This window comes from Bactrocera dorsalis, chromosome 5 (assembly GCF_023373825.1).
Source record: "Bactrocera dorsalis isolate Fly_Bdor chromosome 5, ASM2337382v1, whole genome shotgun sequence".
NCBI lineage: Eukaryota > Metazoa > Arthropoda > Insecta > Diptera > Tephritidae > Bactrocera > Bactrocera dorsalis.
The window spans coordinates 828,411-851,933 of NC_064307.1; the positions used below are offsets into that span (position 1 = coordinate 828,411).

General features: G+C 34.3%; 1 protein-coding gene across 4 annotated transcripts; it reads left to right on the plus strand.

Moving 5' to 3' along the window:
* Positions 1 to 632: 632 nt before the first annotated feature.
* Positions 633 to 22,613, plus strand: LOC105232758 (protein SCAI). Of its 4 annotated transcripts, none has more exons than XM_029552982.2 (10): positions 633 to 1,900; positions 13,804 to 13,944; positions 14,010 to 14,192; positions 15,184 to 15,414; positions 15,499 to 15,621; positions 16,490 to 16,633; positions 16,700 to 17,013; positions 17,619 to 17,873; positions 17,952 to 18,155; positions 18,227 to 22,613. In XM_029552982.2, exons 2-10 carry the CDS (start codon positions 13,847 to 13,849, stop codon positions 18,469 to 18,471), a joined length of 1,797 nt encoding a protein of 598 aa, XP_029408842.1. In that variant the 5' UTR covers positions 633 to 1,900; positions 13,804 to 13,846; the 3' UTR covers positions 18,472 to 22,613. The 4 variants fall into 4 exon arrangements, with proteins under 4 accessions (XP_029408842.1, XP_049313330.1, XP_029408843.1 ...); XM_049457373.1 differs by having other exon boundaries at positions 639 to 1,900; positions 16,505 to 16,633; XM_029552983.2 differs by lacking the exon at positions 633 to 1,900 and adding an exon at positions 2,336 to 2,627.
* The last annotated feature ends 910 nt before the right edge of the window (positions 22,614 to 23,523 follow it).

Below are 23,523 nucleotides of genomic sequence, written 5' to 3' on the forward strand. Positions count from 1 at the left end.
AACCTTACCAACCCAGAAATCTTATTTCCAAGAATGGGTTTTCTCGCGTAACATAAATTAAAAAGTCCTACTAATTTTTGCCCACAGTAGTAAACCACAAACGCCACTGTTCACAGATCTTAGTTTAAGGTACATATATACAATTTACAGTATTTAGTACCAGGATTAATACCGAAAACCTCAATGTTATTGTTAATAGGAATAAGTAACTTAGAGGGCTGTTGGAAAAAAATAATAAAATCGCTGCAACACATCCCTTCGTAAAAGAAATAGTAATTGTGAATTTCGTTATTTTCAAAATGAGTTATATTTTTATATTTTTTTTTGTTGAATATTGAGAAAGTAAATACAAGCATTTGGTGAACCCTGTTGTAATAGTAATGCGGTGAGTAATAAACGATTTTGAAATATCTGCATTTACTTTGGGAAACGTAAGCTTAGTACAATACTCACTGTGAGCGCTAAAGCAGCGCCCACACAAAAACTACGAAATTACCCTCAGCAATCAAATTGTTGGCGAAATGCTCAGCACTTTCTGCTCACACTGCTCACTGCGCATGCGCATACTTACAGTTAGGTCGTTGTGGTGTGTGCGGTGTGTAAAAAATCAATAAACCACCCTTCGTTAAAAATGTAAATCCGAAAAAGTTCAATATCGAAACAATACGTAGACGTAAGTGAGCACAATTTTAAATAGGAAAAAATCATCAAATAATTGCTAGTAAACTAGTTTTAAATTAATGAAAACCAATTAATCATTTAGTGTAAACGTGTAGCCATTAAAAACGATAGAAATTTCATTCAAAATAACGATGAAAAGTTGATATATTGATGATGAAAAATTTTTACACGCCAAGTAGCTAGTCAGTGTGAAATAGTGAGTTACCAGCAACAACAGCAACAACAACAGTTACACAAAAAAGAAAAAGCGAACACCGAACGAAAGAACACCGCAGAACCGGCAAATCCGCACATACGAACATATGTCAAAATTTGAACGGCAGCAGTACAAGCAAAAGCAGCGACTAAAAAGGCACACATTTCGAGTCCGAGTTCGAGGACGGGTCCGAGCCACGCGCAGTAACGCGAAATTGGTCAGGCGAACGCGTGTACAGAGGCAGCAGGGCACAACTGGAGTCGCCGTAAATCGACCAACTGTAAGCGCCACAAAACGCTATTCGTGGACTTACTAAAATGCCGCGAATGATTTACTTCCAGTTTTTAATAGAATTCCGCGATTAGGTTTCGAAAAAATCCAAATCAACCCGGCAAATGCTATGAATTTATTGTTTGAAGCGATGCCTCGAAGTGTGCTCTCATCGACGGAATCGAACAACGGGCCGAAATTGTTTTTCCGCACCGCGAAGTAAAACGTGTGGGTGTTTAATATCGCTGTGATATCGTGACGTATGTATGTGTGAACAGTGGTCACTGCAAAAAAATTTAAAATATATACGCCTAAAAGCACACTGCAGGTTTGCTATGCGAGCATGTGTAGGTGAGTCTGTCTGCCGGGCAGGACATGTAAGGACCTTAAACACAAAGAAAGCAGTGACAAGCGCGGCAAAGTGTGAAACAGCGAAGTCACGTTAAGTCAAAGTAAACCGAAAATAGCAGAATTCATGCGAAAAGACAACGACGACGAAAAGGCATTCAAGTGCAGAAGACGAATTGAATGCAAAGATAAATACGAAAACAGCAGCAGCAACAGCAACAACAACAGCAAACTAGCCAGTCAGTGAAGCCAGGCAGAGCTGGCACGGAAACGCTTGTAGTGGGTGTCTCGCCGCGGAGTGGCAACTGCCCAGCGGCAGCGTATACGAGTAAGCGGCAGCGGCGCTAAGGATAATGGCGAAGAGCAAAAACACGACAACACAATGAGCTGCGGTTTCACAAAAAGGTACAAACGTGTGTGGAAATGCTTCCGTATTAACTGCAAACACACGCATCCTTGTACATACACGGTTGGTGGTTTGTGGAGTGCGAGTGTTTGTCTGTGTGCTTGTACGCGTGCACGCGCAGGACTCGTAGGCGCCACCAACGGCACGGTGACTCTGTGCGTGGTTGCAGCGGTCAAGTTTTGTGCTTGTGTGTATTTAGAAGCGCCAAAAATATTTGCGTAAATTTTCCATAAGAGTTTTAGCTGTTTTTTAATTAATTCACATTCGCATCCATTAATATTAAATAGCGATAATTACCTTGTTTAGTGCGTGCAGCATATGCGATTACTTTGTCAAAGGTCAATATGCCACTTCCACTTACATTCGTATAGTATATGGCTATGTGTGCATGTGTGATTTCTGTCTGTTGTGTTAAATTCGTTGAATGAAGCTCTGAAAATCAGTTCGTATTGCAGGGGTAAATATGTATATTTCCACTACGATGCCTTCACGAGCTCGAATCGGAATCGCAGTCAATGCCGTTATCGCCAGTAGAACGTGTGCCGATGCTAAATGCAGATGCGGAAGTGAAACTAAAAATTCGTATAGTTGTCCAATGAGTTGTGAGCGAGGTGCGTGTGTGGAGAGTAGTTGCTTGAGTGGCTTTACGAAAATGTTGGCTGTCAAATCGTGCCAAAAGCAAATATTTATAAATGTTAAATAAATTAGGCTAGGTCAATAGGCATGGTAAGTGAATGAGTATACGTACATACGTGTGTGTCCATACGTACCTTAAACTACTTATGAATAGTGAATAAAAGTGTTAATTGAATTAATTGTTATTGAATTATAAAAATCGTAAAAAGGTAAAAGAAAGTAAATAAGCGTAATAAAAGACTAAAAAAGTGATGATCGCAATGAAAAGCGGTACTAACGACAAATAAACAAAAGTTCTATAGTGAAAAAAGAGAAAATCTAAACCATTGAATTAAGCAAAATTCGCGTGAAGAGTGAGTGATCTAATTCCACATTAATAAAAATTAAATCAGAAATGTACTCTAATATAATATCCTATTTATGTATAAAAAGTGATAATACGAGTATATAAAATTTAAATACTTTATATATTTAAAAAGAATGTTTAGAATCAACTATTTATGACGTTGTATGTATGTATGCAAATGAGCACATTGAGGTCCTTTTCAGCATCACAACCACAGAAAAAAAACAGAATCACCGCCTTGGCACCCTAAAAGTAGGCCACTGCATTTGTATTTCCGCATACATAACATTAAACGTACACAACTCTATAAATAATTTATATAAAAATATATTTGTGTGCGTGTATGGGAAAGTGTAAAAGCTTATTCACATATTATTTATACTCGCATATTCATCTATGTACATGTTTGGCAATCATCTAGCGTACTTTCAAAATTAAAATGAAATGTACATATGTACATATGTATACATGTGGTTGCCATACAAACTAACCGATGAAAATCAAGTCAAGGAAAACTTTTTTTACCAGATATCTTCACGAAATTTGACATCGATTATTATCCTAGGCAACGGGATAATCTGCCATATAAACAGACCGATCAAAATCTAAATAAAGCTTTTTTTATAGCCTCTTATTCTAACTGTAAGAAATACGCCTGTTAGGGCGAAGTTATCGCATTTTCTTGTTTTAATGAGACAATGCTATTTTTTCATTACAGAATATTTTATTTTATACCTAGTCCTAGTCCTACTCCAAGTAAGGCTGTGTATATTATTATAGTGTAGTATAACCGCAAATCCTTCATTTCGTATTCGCTGAATTGCGTGACTTAATTTCTATTATTGAATTAAATGCCAGCTGTAATTAAATCGAAAAACCCGTTACATTACTAAGATGAGTGTGTGTGTATGAAATGTGTTAATTGCTGACAATTTTCAATTGCTGAGCAATTAAAAAAAATGTTTTCTTGGAAAGGACTTAATTGTGAATGAAAGTTTCTTACACCACTTACACATTCTGAAAAGGCTACGTTGAAATATTTATTTTCTTCAGAAATATATGGTAGTCATCAAAAGCAATAGTAACAATAAGTGAATGCACTTTTATAACTTCTTATCGCTTGTGTGCAGAATTAAGTCTGTTGAGAGCCATGACTACCAAGCAGGTGTTCGGAAGCCAATAAAAAACTGTGGAAGTTGTATTCTGTCTAAAATCTAATTTAATTATTGAAATTTGTACTTCACAATAGATTTATATTTCCCACGCTTCTTAAAGGAGAACTAGGATATTATAGTTGTATACCGCCATCCATATGTAGTCATCGTGAATGTGTATATTGAATGTCTGACTAATGCTTAAAGCCAGGTGTTTTGTGTTTTGGTTTTTAACAAATCCAAATTCTTATTAAATTGCTTATCACTAATATTTCTCAAAGTTTACCAAACTGTGTATAAATACCTTATCCCCACATCCCATAGCGTCATAAACGCCTGGATAGTTCATGGCGTAAATCAAAAGGACCATCTTAGTAGTGTTAGACAACGCTAATAGATGGTCCTCTCTCTACGGCTGAATGAGTGTATCGTGAACTATCTGAGCAGTCAGTGTTCTTTGGCCACTACTGTTTAATTTTAGTATCTAAAAATTCTCGCAACCACCAGAGAAAAGAAAGAAGTAGATCTTTATATTATACTGATATGATATTGAAATTCCGACTAAGATTTTAGGCAATAACTTGACAACCTGTAATTCTGTACTACGCATACATAGCCGTAACAAAGTCCTCAAGTCGCTAGGCGTTAGCATGCAACGAAATCTTTTGACCGATCTGGCCTATGTAGCACCTATGTATATGGTCGCCTGGTTGTAGTGAAACGCAGAGTTTGAGATGTTTCAGAATACTTCACTTCGTACGACGTCTCCTGTCGAAAACCTATATAGTGAGACCTACATGCTTCCGGTTAAGGAACACAGTGCACTCGTCTCCTAACAGTTCTGCTGAAATGTTTTCATAGTCGCTATGGACGCAACTAACAGAAGACAAGCAATGACCGCCATTCACAGGGGACCCATCAACAAATTAACCGAATGCGTCCCAGCGATTTGGTTCACCACCACCACTTATAGCAGATGAAGAGATTCAGTTGTCACGAGAATCTAGAGTGACTCTTGCACAACCTTGTGGTCTATATTTTAGCAAGGTATTTATTAAGAATTGACCCCGCACGGCATACCAAATATACATGTATGTATATACTGTCACCTCTCTGCAATCCAACAAATTCCACTCATCCAACACCCCTCTAACAATGGTCCGACCTGTCGACACAGCCTGCCGTTAGATGATTTTGATGACAATCAATCATAACTTTAGCATCCAAGCGGGTATTAAATAACAACAACCGCTATTTCAGCTGACATTTCAGAAAATTAAGTATTCATGTTGCTACAGAGTATAATAGTTTTGTTCACCTAAAACTAATATATATATATAAATGATCAGGATGACGAGAAAAATTGAAATCCGGGTGACTGTCTTTCTGTCGGTGCAAGCTGTAACTTGAGGAAAAATTTAGATATCTTGAAGAAACTTGGTACGGGGGTTACTAGTACAAAAAAAAATTATGAGTTCGTAAATGGGAATGAATTAAATCGGAAGATAGGCCCGGTCACTCTGGCGATTACGCCAAAGTCATTAAATTTTACTTCCGAGATGTTATGAGAGGGCTTTATGGGAGCTATTGCGAAAATTGGACGATGAGCGCGGCATCGCCTACATTCAGTATATCGTTGTGCTTAAAAGAGTTAAAATTGTGCGAAATCTAGACCTAGCTCCCATATAACTATTACCAGGATTTTCGAACATCCACTTGACTTTGTTCCAAACGATTGGTACCTTCCATATGTAAGGTACCTCAATGAAACGCAGGGAAAATTTTCTGAGTATATGGTATATTAATAGTATATACAAAATTGCTTGGATTCCGATCCTTTGGTTGACATTTTCCACCTTAGGGTATTTCTCCGGCATTGATTCTTTGAGGTTGCCAGAGTATAAAATGTTCGGTTGCACCTGAACTTAGCTCTCCCTTACTTGGTTTGTTTTGCAATTATGACTTTATTAGCAAATAAATAATGTAATATGCTTATTGCGTGTCAACAATTTTTGTATAGCCGCACATATACACATGAATCCGAGTTATGCGCTCAAATAATTATAATAATTACGTATCAAATCAATAAACCTTTAAGACAACCATTAAATGCGCACAATAAACAAGGAAATTGTTTACGTAATACAATTATATAGTATTGATATATATAAAGGGTCTCTAAACTAACTCCATAATACATGAACATGAGACTGAAATAAACTTTCCTTTCTTAGCAGACAAATAAATTTCAATGTATGTTAATTTTCCTTTTGCATACTCGCTAATAAACCGTTATATGCATATGTATGTAATTTCAGCGTAGACTTGCATGTGACAAAAATTTCTCACTTTTCAATAATGAAAAGGCTGACAACAACCATAAAGCACATCTATAAACAGCAGCAAGTCCTTTCAACTCTTTCGGCTCTCGTCGTAATTGCCGTTAAGGACGTACATACATATGTCTACATATATATTTTAATACATGTATTTTGAGTATATTTATGGGAGGATTTAATTCATTTGAGCGCGTAAAATTAACCTATTTTTGGATCGATGCGCGCAATATATAGACACACATATGTATGTACTTATGTACATATGTGCATACTTATACACCGGTATGCATATACAGAATGCATGTATAAACTGATATAGAAAGCTTCTTATGATCCATTTATGGTATATAGGTTATCGAACTACGTTGTATTATCCACAAACAATATAATAAATGACCTGAATAATGAATATGAACTCAATTAGAGCGTGTTTTTAAATTTAAAAAAGTTCAAAAATAGCAAATAAGGAACGCGTAAGTTCGATTGGAGCCGAACATTATATAACATACTCACTTAATGCGAATAAAATATCTTGCATATTCAAAGTCAATTGTTAGGTCGAAAATCACTATATTATTGTGGCTAGGGAAAGGTCTTCCCTTAGACCGGTCTCATTTAAATTTAAAATTTAAAACAAAATAGTCTCAGAAAGATGTGTCAATCGTACTTAAGATAACTGACAAATTTATCGGTATGTGTACGAGTATTTGGTATAAAATCATCTAGAATATCGAGAAACATTATAATTAGAATACATGTAGTATATGCGGGCTGTACTAATAACTACATGGAATCAAATGGAGTGAAAAACTTTGGCAAAGCACATCTAATATAATTCATTAGTTTAATTTGAGATATTAACCGAACTCAAACGGAAATTTAAAAGTCACGTATATATTCCCCGATATTTTCGCTATAAAATCAGCAAATGCACGGACAACTTAACACTCGGTATCAAAGCTTCAGAAGTTATAGTCAGATAGTTACTAAGTGAGGGTTAGGGTAGTTATCATCTGATTTCAGCCTTTTTCATACCGTATTAAGAAATGTCAGAAAGAAATGATGTCAAAGTTGCTATTGAAGGGATTGCGGATTGTGAAAAATGAGCTTTAAATTTACTGAAGTGTAAGGACACACAGAGGATAAGGGTAGTCAGAGGCACGAAGAAATGAGAGTTTTCAGTATTTTTTTTGCTATTAAATCGTGTTATTTTACAAAAGTAGTAATATGGCATTATTATAGAATGTGTTGACTTGAAGTCACGAAAATTTCAAAATAAAAAATTAGTTTCCAAAGTTATAAGCGTTTGTGTTGACCCAGTTCCAAAAAAGGTACTTGCGGTGACAATTATATTCCTTGGAGATTCATCTAAAATCAGTCGGACAAAAAAATTAGTTTTATAAATAGATAAACTCGGGCCGGATCGAAGGATTTTTTTTCAAAAATTAACAAAATGGCGGCCTCAGAAATTTTTTTCTAAATTTTTGAGAAAAAATCAACAGTTAAATGGTCTTAAAAAGTCGAAATTTTAAAAAAAAAATTCCTTCGATCAGGCCCGAGTTTATTATGTATTCTAAAAGCTGTATAAATTTCATTAAAATCTCCTGAGCGGTTTTTGAGTTACAGTTGGCACCAGTTCAAAAAACATAGTTTTGAGAAAAACGCGTTTCACACTAGCTTTTTGAAGTGCCCGAGCTCTCTTTGTTATTTATCGATCAACTCAAAAACTAATTATCAGATCAACGTGAAATTTTCAGAGAATATTTTTAAGATATACACTCAACGAAAAAAAAAATAAACTTTTTGAAAATTCTGACTACATTTAACCTCTTAAGGGAACAAAACTATTATACTCCATGAATCATTTTGCGGGAGTACAAAATTAGTACATTAAGTTAGTTCATATTTTTGAGAAACAAGGTGTGGAAGAGTACTTATCTAAAAATAAATGTTTTTCACGGATTCACGGAACACCAGCGTTGGTGGACTTTTTGAGTTTGTGTGCTTATGTAAATATGTATGTACAAATAAGTAACTTCCATTATATATATTTAGTAGTTTGGTTGACTATAATAATATATAATAAGAAAAGTTTGAAATGCTTGCTATTTGCACAAAACCGTTAAACTAACTGGGCAATCAAATGAATGAAAGGCAGACGTGGTAGACTGCAGAACACTAGACAAATTGTAAGCAACGTAGACGAGAAGGCAGATGAGCCAGAGTGACAGTTTAGACGATGCGTTGAGGCTGTCTTAAATTTTATTATCTTCCACTGTTAGGCAACTGCTAAGCACGCCGCTCAAAATTTAAGCATTTCAGCAGCCTAAATGATGATTTTATTTATAGCCTGTCGCAGGTTAAAGCGCCATAGTTTAGAGGGTAGCCACTTGTATATATGTATAGTATATACAGAGCACAGGTTAAAAGAGCACTTAAACGAATCCAGCAATACACACACACACACACACACACACGTGCATAAAAAATACCTGCAAATAGTTCAAAAATATAAAGAGGTGAACCAAACACACATTTGGAAATAAATAAGTTAGATATGTATATGAGTATGTATGTGGGAGAATAGCTACTGAAAAATGCTGCATAGTTGGAGGCGCGTCCGCTGGTTTGAAGTACGATGTAACGAACGTGTTGATGAGCAGTAAGTGCGAATATGAGTTTTTCGTTTCGCCAACTATTCAGCGTTCTCTCGTTGCTCGTTAGACTACATTTATTCTAACTCTTGCTATATACGCACCCAGTGATATGTAGTATACCCATATGGGTTTTTATTTATTTTTTGGTGTTTTTTCTTCATGTGATTCACTACTAAGTTGGATTTTCCAGTCAGCACGTACGTACTTTGAGCAGCTTCCCACTATAGAAATAGAAAAATACGCTATGAAGTTTATTTAGCGTTGGCGGCATGCTCTATGCGTCGGCGACGAGAACGATGGCGGAGCATTCGTCTGGGTTTGTCGACATTTGCTGTTTGTTGTTCTAAAGCAATTGAAAGGCAGTAAGCAAATACTTATATGTATACATATATACACATACATATGCAGATATAAGTATGATTGTGCAGGTTAATGAATTGATGAGATGTTCCCAGTGAACGATAAATGTAGAACGAAACGAGTGAATATTGCTCGTTTTGGAGTGCATCTACCGCAATGTCAATTTGGTTATACATATGTATGTATATAATTCGTGTATAAAATATTTACATACAAATAAATAAATATCTTAGAACTCTGCTTATAACATTTTCGTAGGCGATATACCTAATAACAATTATAGGTAATTTTAAGCTGTTAACTCTGATCCTTATATACAATAATACCTTTCACAGGCGCATTGCTTAATGCATAAAATAGTGAGAAGGATCTTTATCTCGATATTGATTGGTCAGTTTGTAAGGCACCTATATGCTGTAGTCGTCCAATTTGAGCAATATTTTTGAAGATTAAAGCGGTGACTTGAACAGGAATCTATGTCGCATTTCTTGAAGATATCTATTAAATTTTTTAATACAAAAACTTGATTTGATCAGTCATTTTGTAAGGCAGCTATATGCTAAAGTGCGCCGATTCTGACAAATAAGTAATAATAATTCTTGTGGTGAAAGAAACATGGGCAAAAATTTCAGATCGTTATTCAAAAAACTGAGGGATTAGTTCGCGTACATGCAGGCGGACGGATTTTGTCGAAGTTTTTTCCTGAGTGTTGCAAACTTCGTGGCAAACTTAGTATACGCTGTTCAAATTAATATTGCAATTTAAGTCTAAACACTTATAAAACTCAATCAGGCCAATGTGATATAATTTTTTACTACTCCTCTAAAACATTTATTTACTGCTGGGTGAATCTGTGTAAACTTTGGAAACTTGAGCCGTCCCTGTCAGTCTGTCAAACTGTCTACCAAATACTGCATTATTTATACACAAAGATGCATTCATAGCCATTATTGTTATTGTTGTTACTATGTACACTTGTTGTACAAGCATCATTTACTACTATTTGTTATTGTTGTTGGAATTTTTTCAACGCATCTCTGCATATAGTTGTGATTATTGTTTGCTTGCTTTTGTTTTTCTTCATTTCCTGTTCTCAAACCATTGAAATTTAAATATTGGAAATTGAACGCTTTAAAAGTGCTGAAACCCAGGCATACAACATTGGAAATTAAAATCTAATTTTCTTTTCAATTTAATCGAAAATGGTATGTATTTAAAAATTGTATATTCGCTATTATATTCTTCTTTAATCATAAAAATTATAGAAAAATCGAATCTACCGAATTTTTCGAACTTATCTCTGCTGTTTATGGTATAACTGATGATTGATTAAAAACTGGATTTTATAGTTGGTTGGGGGTTGAAAGTGAGCGTGATCGTTCCGCAGGACCTGGGTTAACGCTCAATTTCTGACCAACATCAAACAAGTTTTTTTTAGAATAGATCATCTCTCGGCAGGTAAAATAGCAAATCTTTCAATCTGCTTATAATACAAAAATGTTATTAATCCTGATCCGTATTTAAAAATCATTATAACTTTCAAAAATTTAAAAATCTTCATATTTAAAATTATTCGCTTAACAAAAAGCGTTTCCTGTGCGCAAAAGCCAACCGCAGCCAAATAACAATGCCTTTAAAAACTGCAATGAATGCAATAAAAACAACAATTGCTGGCAACAAAAGCAGATAAGCTCCAAATTTTGCAGCTTTCGTCCAAAACCTTTATGCAAGTGCAGCCTATTTCTTTGTGTTTTGAAATCAATGCATTTGAAAGCAGTAACCCTGCGGACGGCTGCGTGTGACATCCATGGCGTATACGTAACTTTTTCATTCTCATAGGCAGCTAAAAGAGCGCAACCGAGTTTTCGCACACATTTCTACATATGCATTTTGAGAATGTTACAATGTACCAGTTTTGGTTTAACCCATTTTATATTTAACTGTTTTGTTTGTGTGCAAAGGCTTTTTATTTTTTGAATTTTTAGTTGGCTACTAATATTTTCTCGCCCATTTCTCGCCTCATTGCATATGACGCGTGACGCGGTGTTCGCACTTGAGTTAATATTAACACAAGCACATTCTCCTACACATATATATATGTATGGAATTTAATGTCTGACATGTGTGTGTGTGTGTGTGTTTGGTATTACTTTCTCGCTCTTATTCCGTGCTTTCGCATTAGTGGTTTTTTACAAAAGTATTTTTATGCTTTCTGCCTACTCTACATTTTATGCCTACCCTCTTGTGTAGTTGTGTGTATTTGTACATATATGTATGGAATAGGTGCACTTGTGTGTTGCTAAAATAAGTAAGTCAATAGTGGCCCCGTAGCACAATAACAAGGCGCTAGAGTTTTGAGGGCTATAATGAGCGGCGTGTACTTAAATACAAACATATATACATGCAAATATGCAAATGGGGCATTCCACATGCGTTAGGCGACCCCGATTTTAAAGTGTTTGTGTAATTTAATTTACACATTTTATGAGGGTGGAAAGTTACTCCATCTCATTCAGAGAATTAAGAAAAATGTTCAATCACTAAATATTAATTAATTTGTAGATACGCTAGTTTCTTAGTTTTTGAGGTGTCTTTCTGAAAATATTGGCACGTCCTTTTCTCTTGAAAAAGCTGCTTATTTTTAAGAACTCCCGATATCCCGATATCCTCCCGGACCCCTATAGCAACAGCTGGTAAGATATCGTCACGAAATTTGGCACAAGTTATTATCGAAAGTAAAGCTATAATATCCGAACAAATTGTTCAGATCGAACTAGTTTAACATATAGCAGCCATACAAACTAATCGATCAAAACCAAGCTATAGAGTTTTTTTTCATTTTATGTTATAAAAGTGCACCTGTGAAGGGTATTTAAACTTCGGTGCTGTGACTGCATGGTTTTTCTTATTAATTATTTTTTATGATTTGTTGTTTTCTTTTTTTGCAAAAATAAGTTTGTATTACAAGATGTACTATATGTAAAACCAAAAATTGTATTGGCATAAAATATAAGACACATGTGGGAAAATAGCCCAATAGTGAAAAAAAAAATTCCACTTTAGAATAAAATAAAATATGAATTAATTTTCTAATAAAAAAATGTAAATTTGCTTTGAATTTTTTGATTTCTTCTACAATATCCAAATACAAACTTATATCCATTTTGCTTGGAATCACTCACATTCTAATCAAATACCCGTGTCTTAGCATGCAAAAATACTCGTACGTATTTTGTGTTTCTTCTCCATTATGCACATTTTTATATATTACGAAAATATTTACCACTACCCAGCAGTTATCGATGCATCGAACACAAAAAATAAAACAAAATCATCGAATACTTGTGCTAAGTTACCCCAAAAGCCAATGCTTCATCTCCACTTGGCACGTCAAGTGTGCCACTCATATTCTACATTTAACCGCACAGTGCCTCCCGTGCCTTTGGCACCACTTTTACCGCCACAGCAGCACCTACGCCAAGTCGCCTTTCACTCGTGTACGAATATGTAGTTGATTCCCCTGGCAGCCTGTCATTGAGTGCAGATTTTTCATATTATCAATTTTTTCTATTTCCCATATTTTGTTGTCTTTCAAGTGCAATCAGATATGTAGCTAATAGTACAGACGAGCACATACATTAGTATGTGCATATATCTGTGCATAGTTGGCAAACAAACGAGTGTACCCACCTCGCTACATACATGTGTATGTGTGTGTGTGTGCATATTCAAACAACAGCTGCTGTTGATGATGATGATCATATCGGACTAGTGTTGTTGCCGCCAAGTTTGGCGTCGATGATGCCTTCAGCAGCGTTTATTGAATCAAAAGATGATTCAGTTTGTTTATTTGAGCCACTGACGTCTACCACGTTCACCGCACCGCACCGCGCCGCACTGCACGTGCTCGGCTTCTTAAAACTATTTTGCTTTGAACGATTTAATTGGCAATGTTTGTGAGTGTGTGCGTGTGTGCGAGAATATTAGATACATTCAAGTGCTTAATCGCTTTTTCAATGTGAGTGCCACTCATAGATATCTGCTGAAGGCCCCCGCACACCTTGTGGATAGTCATCACTTTCGTAAGTATGCCACAGACGTCGCCGCTACAACCGCAATTCGCATTTCCCCATTCATTCGGTATGCAAGTATTTCATAGTTCAGTACACAAATGTGAAAGAGCGCAATGAGTTTTTGATTTTGTACGGTGAGGGCGATAATACAAAAAAACACTGAAACAATTTTGTATTAAAAATGAAAATTTTTTTATGTAAAGCCTGCACCGCTTGCTTTTTGTGTGATAACCACACCTTTCTTCCAAGAACCAATATCATTTCAATTAATCTCTACCTAAATTACTTGTACTCATTCATAGTTTGTATTTTCCAACGTTCTGGCATTACATTTCAGCTCCTTAATAAATTACACATAACACATTAGAAATTGAAACGGTATGGTGAAAATGGAATCCACAGAAGAACAGGATCGAAAGTTAGTACTGGAGTTTTGTCATTTGCTCGAAAAGTCTAAGCAACTCTTCAACGGACTCAGGTAAGCTAACTTCTACACCTTCGGTCAGTAAATTTGAATATTAATATTTAATTGTTTTTTCGCAGAGACCTGCCACAATATGGTCACAGGCAGTGGCAGGCGTATTTCGGGCGCACATTTGATGTCTACACGAAATTATGGAAATTCCAACAACAGCATCGCATGGTATTGGACTCGAAATACGGACTGAAGCGTTGGCAAATAGGCGAAATTGCAAGCAAAATTGGACAGCTTTATTATCATTACTAGTAAGTAGCTTAAAATACATTTATTATTGCGGAATGGGTGCATACTATGAAGTCTCTATTTGTTTTTACAAATTACACTTGGATCATTGTAAATTGGGATTTAGTAGAAAAACGCTTAGATAAATAATCAAAAGATGTGTTTGTAAATTAAGTAATTTACGTCACATTGTGAGCATAGTCTTGTAATAGATGTGGATATTGAATGTTACAGAAATCCGCACGAAAAGTGCTAGAAGGCACGAAAATCATTTGTTGTACCACTTCTGTCCTTTTTATATATTTTTCGTACTTCCAATAATTATCCAAAATTAAGGATAGTGGGAATATATTTAGTTTTATTTCGGTGCATAGTCCTTGAGTTAAGAGTCAGTAGGGTAATCTGGCTTGTTTTTTTTGACATTTTTTTCATAGAAATTTTTATTCTACAATTAAACTTTTTTTTACATATCATGAGGTATATCATAGAGTGTATAAATAAATTTTTTCGAAATTTTTTGATGACATCCGTCGGAGAAATGGCTGGGTGAATGAGATGCGTTTTTTCACTAGCGGACACGATGTCTCATGTTTGGATCATCTAAAACACAAAAACCCAATTTATTTTTCTTTTTTTTTAATTTTCCCCATGTTTTTTTACATAGTCAATAAAAAAAAAATTACCTGACCCTTTAAGAACAAAGATTATTTCCAAGAAGCGCTAGTCAGGCTCACTTTAGGTCCATAGGCTCAGCCCTAGCATTCAAAAGACATCGGAATAGCAACTCGCTTCCTATCGGATAAAAGGGTTCATGGAGAGCTCCCGACAGAAGAATGTAGACTTTAGATATTGAAAAATTGTTGAGGTTTCGATTATTTTCTAGAAAGCACACAAAACTGAATACACTACAATTCGTTTGCTTTTAAAATTAACAGAAACAAATTTTTATAACTAGGAATTCTTTATACCGGTATCAAACTGTTTATAAATAATCATTACTCTTTTACTTCCCAGTTTAAGAACCAGCGAAACGAACTACCTGAACGAAGCTTATCAATTTTATGCAGCTATTAGGGGTAGGGCTTATTACTCGCGTGCGATCAAAGAAGATCGGCCCGATTTAATGGTGAAGAAGTTGCGCTACTATGCGCGATTTATTGTTGTTTGTTTGCTGTTGAAGAAAATGAAGCTGGTTCGTGAGCTAGTGACGGAACTGGAAAAGCAAATACAGGAATACACAACAACGTAATTATGCATAAATGCAAAGCATATCAGTTTTGATTGAAAAATTGTCTAAGAATTTCAACTAAAATCGATTTTCCATTGCAGTTACGAGCCAGAAGACCATTTAGAATGGTCATTAGTTTTAGAAGAGATTAAAGGTTTTATAAAAGCTGAAGCTGCCGTGGCTGTTCTTCATGCGGATTCCAATCCCATCATACTTTCACACAGGTGAGCCAAAACGCAAAATTAAACACGGACGCCGTGAAAACGCCGTCGCCCGCGCCCGTGCTTTCTGTGGGAGGAAATAGAATTTAATTAATACCTAAAAAACTAACTTACTAACTAACTAAAAAAAGAGTAAAATAATACTGCGTGTTGAATTGTACATATTTATTTTGGGAGGTACTCTGGTTACATATTAATTTCGAACTTTAATTTGATTTGGCAAAAACAAAAACAAAAAAAGAAAATATTCTTTAAAAATAAGTTATGTTTATGGTTATTAATAACATTTTGTTGTTTTAAGCGATACGATATTTATATATAGGTTATTGTGCTTATCACAGAAGACTTGAAACATCCGAAACAATCATATAACAACATCAAAGTCATGTATGCATACATTATTTTCATTCTCAATCGCCAGCACATTTCATGCATTCATAATTACATAATTACAGCGCGCATAACTGTTTTATTTCGCTGAAACGTTCGAATTCGAAATGCGATTTTTATTTTGTTCTGCATGTTTTATGGTTTTCACGAGTAAATTGCTTATGACATTGTTGTTGTTATCATTATTGTTGTTAAGTTAACTCCATCTCACCGATCAACGCGTCACTTGCACACACATGTCAGTCAGTTGATCAGTCAAATCACAACCTCACTTCACACTCCAGCAAATCCCTTCGCCGCAATTTTCATATTCAGTGCGTGTCGTGTAACAATCGGCACGCCCACTGCCCACTTCCACACACTCACCACCTTCCCACACACTCACACCATTTATAGCATCACATTCTCAATTCTTCTGTGAAAGCACGGGCCCACACTGCCGTCTCTTTAGAATAGCTTGACTTCACCAACTGATATTCAGTGGTTCCGGTTCTAGGTTGTCGCCGCTAACGACGCCACCATGTGAACGTTCGCCGCACATGACGTTGAGCCTGCAGGAGATACTCATTGTTGGCTCGGCGTGCGAACAGGCGAAGTTCTCAGAGTTAACAATGGACATGTTTAGGTAAAGTCAAATGCAGTCTAATCTAAACGTTGTAAAATTGAATATTTATTCTTTTTATTGTTGTAGAATGTTGCAAACACTCGAACGGGAACCAACGGAATCAACGCATCCGATGAGCATCACACATGGCATGCACGGGCACGATGCCAGCCCGGCTGCCAGCCGTATACCACCATATGGTGTTCCAGGTTCTAAGGGTTACTTAGAAAATGGCCGTCATTATAGAGACAATCCTCACAAATATTTACTATACAAGCCTTCTATTAGTCAACTTCTGGTGTTCTTAGCTAGTGGATTTAAAGAATTGCCTCCAGGAGGCGCATTACTCTTATACATGTCAGCTGATGGTTGTTTCTCGACTACAAAACATCCAGAGGACTGTAAGTAACAGAATCCTTAGTTTCTAATTATTTTGATTAGATTTTTCTTAAGTGAGGAAAATTCTCTTACGGAAGTAGTTCTATTTGTCATGCAAGTCAAATTGTTTAGTGAACAATTCCCCCAACATGTACTACTTATTAAAGACTACTTTGATGGGCATTAAATAATAGAATGTATTTAAGGAGGTTTCGGTGGTCACCGCGGTTAAAGCAATTTCTAGCGTCTGTTAAACTATATGGAACCGTCCCAGAACTACCACACATTGTATACAATCTTTGAGATCACTCTGAAGTCACTAGTTTGAAGCAGAACGGTCATAGAGAATACAGGATGGGACTTTCTGAAATATACTGAGGACCTAATGTTGGACACAAGAAAAAAGATGTGTCTAAAATATTGAAATTTGATTAGAGTTCGCTGCGAAATAGCTAGCGGCTTATTTAATGAAAGAATATAAACTATCCTGACAGAAATTTTGACAAATTGAATAGTGAACCTATTTCTTCGCTGTGCTATTATATCAAAAGAAAAATATATTGTTGAACCTGTACTGCTAAAATGTAGAATATTGTTCTAGTGACCATTGTTTTTATTGAATTTATAGATGGCTATGAATTGGGTGGCCTTGCTACGAGCGTCAAGCGTGATGGCGTCGAAGGCGGTGGCATAGCGTGCCGAGGGAAGTCCTACAAGGAGAATCATTGTTTGTATCCCGGAGACTTGTATCCATTCACTCGAAGACCAATGTTCATTATCATCGATTCGGATAATTCGTTTGTCTTTCAACACATCCCCCGGTACTTTGGCCAACCATTAGTCATATTAATGTCACCGCAGGATGTACCGCCCGCATTCCAAGGTAATCAAATTCATATCTTCCACATAAATATGTTATCTATGGTAGTCATCACTCATAATTTCAATTACTTTTGTACAGCTGATGTCCAACATCATGGTTCACTGTTCACATTGTTCCTGCATTCCCCACTGACGGCACTCTGCTACATCTGTAATGTCGGTGATGTGCCCATACATCATTGGGAACGCTGCCAATCGCACGTAGACCGCTTCATAACAGAGGCATCAAGACTTGTGACGCGCTGTCGCATCGATGAAATCGAGCAGGGCATAGGTTTTATAGGTATGTACATACCTATTTCATTTGTGTGTAGGTAATAAGATTGTGTGAGATTAAAATTATTTGCATTGCAGACTCATCGTACGTACAGTTCTTCGGTGATGACTTCTTACGTACGCTAATACTACGTTTCGTCTTCTGTGATGTTGTACTGAGATTGCATCGTGGCTTTCGTGGACGTCATATGAGACCACGATGCGAGCCACCATTGCCATCCAATGAGTTACTCGAGCATCCATCACTGTCGCATATTATATTCCAATTAGCGTCGGCGCTCGATGTGCGCGGCCATTTCTCCGACGGACCCGAATGCGACTGATGATTTTTTAGTAATACTTGTAAAAATATTTATTATTTAAATTTACTTGTAAAACAAACAATAGTCATTAGAAGTACAGCAATAGCAAGACAAACACGCAAGTTGGCAAAAGTTAACTCTGGCAATGGCAATGGCAATATGATGAGGAGTGATTGTAAGATTGCGAGTAGAAGAAATAAATTTAATTATTACGATATTTATTATAATAAAATTATTGTAATTTTCTATGAAATATATATAACTATTTACATTTATTTTTTTCTTAGTATCGGTTCCATAGCGACTTTTTTACAACATACATACTTAGGTGCATACAAGAAAGTTTGTAAAAGAAATATAATTAATTACAAATGCAGTAATTGTAAAAAAACTAAAAATGGAAAAAATAAAAAAAAATAATTTTATTTCTTTTCTCACAATTAATTATAATAAACTGTAGATATACTTTATGGTTTATGACAGCTAACAAATTATACAACTGAGCGAAATAAAAGAGATTTAATTATTGCGATAAATTAGTGCTAAACCAGAAAAATATTGCTGAGCTTCAATTGATGCAGAATATCATAAAAATAAAGTCTTGAAGACGTACTTACATGCATACATATAAAACTCCGTATGTATGTATAACGCTGGGAAAATTTGTAAAGTTAAAAGCCGAAATATATTTATAATAATATGGGCAGGACAGAAAACTATCAAGAGTATACGCTTTGACAAAGAGGATATACAGATTTCTGCTTGCTGTGCCTCAATGACTTGCAAATAATTTGTTTATAATTTTTAAAAAGTAATATATTTCTTTTCAATACTTTCCCCTTAAAAAGCTTAACCGATAAAGTTAAGCTTAAGTTCAGTCTATGGATAGGTTATATTTATGAATACAATATTATTAAGTATTTGTTCTACAATGTGTGAAAATTTGGTTGAAACAGAAAAACACTGTAGCTGTTCTTGATAAATATTTCTAAGAAATACGTAAATGTTTAATACCTTTTTGTATTACAATCTGAAGCAAGAACAATCCAGCTTGTCCCAAACTTTGATTATCATTTCATTTAAAGTTCTATAACTTATTTTGTTTTCGAATGGAATTGTAAAACATACCTCTTTAATTTTTTAATTTTGAAAAATTTGTTGGAATTTTATTTTTTTTGTACGTAGAATTCAGGTCTATTTAATTAGTCACAATTTATCCAGCAATTTTGCATTTGCATTTTACTGAAAACTTTAATAATAATAATAATAATATTTTTTTACAACTTTGAACACATGTACAAATATATATATTTATTTTGTCATATTTTTAGTTATAAATTGTTTAATATTATATATTGAATTAGTATATAAACTATACCATCTTGTAAGTTGGATCAAACTGGACACCGAGTGCTATATTTTACTCAAATCGGTGCAGTAGTTTTGCACTATACTCCGGACAAAATGTGACCTCGTATTTTTAGTTGAGATATAAACAATCCTATCCCTTAAGAGTTGTATCAAATTGAACATAATGTGCTCAACTTTACTAAATTCATGTATTTTATTTTAGATATAAATCTTACTAAATCCGGCTTAGTAGTTTAGGAGTTTACCTCGGACAAAACGTGACAGTAAATTTTTACATATCCTCATCCATACAAATTCGTAAAAAATCCACATTCGGGCGCATAAATTTGAATAATTATGGCGGTATTTTTTCAACTATTTTTTTTTCTGTGACAAAATAGCTTTTATATTTTAGAAATTAAATTTTAAGCCAGATTTCTCTGTATTTTTTCAACAACGGCAAGCAAAGTCATTTAAGTACAGCAAACGCTGTTGTTGCGTCCCGGTATGAGTATAAAAGCTTTAAATATTAGGATGCCCACAAGCATCCAGTGCTGTTAGTTAAGATGAAGCTTTAAAAGCTGCAATTAATTCAGTTAAGTACTTACATATATCTATTATTCTCTACCTCTTATTTAACTAGTCTTTCTGCCAACCAAAAGGCAACTAAAACAAAAACAAACAAAATGTCCTTTATGCTCATGACTGGTCACTCAAAACACAACAGTTGAACACCGATTTGCTAATTCATAAGTTGTATGCAAATACATGAAAAATTAAAACGCAGAAAAAAATTTAATAAAAATACAAATAAAATTTAAGTATTATAATGAAAGAAAAGTAAATATTATAAAAGCCGGAAATACAGTTAAATTTAGCTCACTTTCTACATATACGCAAATGAAAAATAAGCATTAAAGCTTATAATTAATACATAAAGCAAAAAAAAACAAAAAACTAAATAATAACTACAAATAATTCAAAAAGAAAAAGAAAATCGAGCTAAAACGTACGAAGCAAACTGTATTTTTACTATATGAATAAACAAAAAACGCGGTAGGTTTGTGTGAATGGCTAGACAGCAACAACATTCACTTGTAATATACATAATGCTCTAGGTATGTTGATGATAAATATGACAAATTAATACAAATACAAGAATACATAAAAAATATACTCATTTTATAATATATTTTTGCGGGAAAAATTTTATACGATGCAATGAAACAAAAGTATATATATAAATACCATAACTATAAATTTAAATTACGATAAAATAGCATATACATACATACTTATAAATATATATACATACATATATATAAATAATAAATTTATACTAATGAATTATGATATATAGTATACAAAATTAAGTGAAAGCAGCAAAGCAAATCAATAGCATTAAATAGGCAAATGAGAGCAGCAAATAGCGTGGGAGACGAACGAAATTGGTATATACGAGTACACTCAAACACACATAAACATATGTGACAACAAACAAAAGGGCAAATGCGTGTAATAATGGTGAAATGGCAAAATGGCTGTAATATGTATTGACAACATTATGCTGAAGATGATTATTACAAAAACTAAAAATTAAAAAACAATAGCAAAAGTGTGGAAAATCGAACAAAATTGTTTGATATTTCTTAGGAAACTGAGACTACTGGGGGAGTTAGCAAAAAATGTCTATACAAATTTGTTTCAACACAAACCTCTTCCTATGCTTTTTCGTAAATGCAATGTTTCCACAATGCGGCTGAGGGAGGCTGATTTTTAAGCAATTTGAGGAGTCCAAAACTTTTAAGCAAACATTTGTTGCAAAATATAACACTCATTAAATCTTTGATCTTGTTGTTGAGCAATATTTATATTTAAATAATTTAATTTGGAAACTTATAGGAGCAAGTGATTTTTTAAAACTATATAAATCTCCATAAATGCATATTTTTCAAGACAAATTAACCCTCAGTCCATTGTAAGATGTTTATCTTGCTAAACAAAATGTTTGCCTAAAATTGCCAGCATATTTATACAAACATAGTTATTTACCTTATATACCTGTAGTGTACTGCAATAAATCTCGATTATAACCTTTGGAGTTTTATTAATTACGCTTTGTTAAATGACCGTTATATACTATATACTGTTCGCGTGCAAAAAAATTTACAAGTCAAAATCCTTAGTAGTATATATGTACATACAAAAATACATAAGTTGGTGGAATTTATAAAACCCAAAAGTACTTACGTAACCATGAAGTAACTTCCTTTCTCAAATAAACTAAAAAAAATCAGAAAAAACCACGCCCATAAGAGTTTCAAACTTGCCACCTACATTTGTTTAATCATTTTGAAAGTGAAAACGAAAAAAATAAAACAAAACAATTATGTAATAACTTAAAGTAATATTAAAAAATATACATACATACAATATATATATACATATATTAAATTTTGTAATTAACTGGTGGGTCATGCAGGGCAATCTGGTTGGCGTTCATTGAATGAAAACTCGCTTGAGAGCCGGTAAAAATATTTAATAAATTCAACATAAATCTTAGCAAATATACTAAACTGCGAAAGTATAAACAACAAATTATGGCAGCCAAGCATAAAATTTTATGAAATAAACAATATTCTGCATTTAATCAACTAACATATTGATATACAAACTCATTGCAAGCATTTACATAGGAGCAACAACTGCATACATACGTGTACTTTCAGCCAATACACACATACGCATACATACAAAAGAAGTCCAAGAAAGTTAGTTTCTAACAAATTGAGAATAAAATTTAAGCGCTTTCATCCATTTGTACCCCCCAAATCTGATCAATGCATATATAAGTACAGTACATACATACAAGCAAACAAACAAACATACGTAGTAGCAAATTAGGGGTTCACTGCCGTAATGTCCGGCCAAAGGCTCCACTTACTCATATACTCCCACGCAAACAAACATAGATAATACATTCATACATATTACAATAACAGTAAAGTTTGGCAGGTGTACCACTTAAATAAAACAACAAAAATCCTTAACGCATTTAATGTCAAACAGCCAAACGAACTCGAATTAACTGTATTAATTGAAGCTGTTATGCATAAATAATTACATACGTCATATACAAACATACCAAATACATAGATGCGAAGTGCATGCATGCTAACACATACATACATACGTACATACATATTCGTAAATGCACACTAGTACATGTGCACCAATACAAAAGGCAACAACATCATCATTATCACGTTCATAATCATTAGCAAAACGAATTGGTAGTGGAAGTGATTTCTTAAGGCAAATACAATATAACAATAGTTGAAGACAAGCATACATACCTGTATGTATGTATGTGAATCGAATTCAATGCTCGAGATATGACAACAAGAAAATTGTAAACAATAATAATAAAATGTATAGAAGATGGAAATGATAAAAGGTAAATAGCATAGCAAATCAAATAAATGAAAAAGTAATAACGAAATGGCGAATGCAAAACAGCAAAATATTATACATACAATATAAAGAATAAAATAAAAAGCTGAAAATGCGAGAAAAAATAAAGCACACGTTCGAAAAAATGCATTTGATTTTTTATTCACCCTAATCGAAGCAGGGCTGCGTATATTTTACTTTAATCATTTTTGGTGTAGAAGTAAAGTTTAAATTCCTAATTTTTAAAAATAAATTTTAAAATTCAATTCC

Bases quoted from the DNA above. Each gene is read 5' to 3' on its own strand.
- LOC105232758 (XM_029552982.2), top strand. From the start codon at position 13,847: ATGGTGAAAATGGAATCCACAGAAGAACAGGATCGAAAGTTAGTACTG. The intron at 14,193-15,183 runs GTAAGTAGCTTA...TTTACTTCCCAG, and splicing joins CAGCTTTATTATCATTACTA to TTTAAGAACCAGCGAAACGA. The intron at 16,634-16,699 runs GTAAAGTCAAAT...TTATTGTTGTAG, and splicing joins TTAACAATGGACATGTTTAG to AATGTTGCAAACACTCGAAC.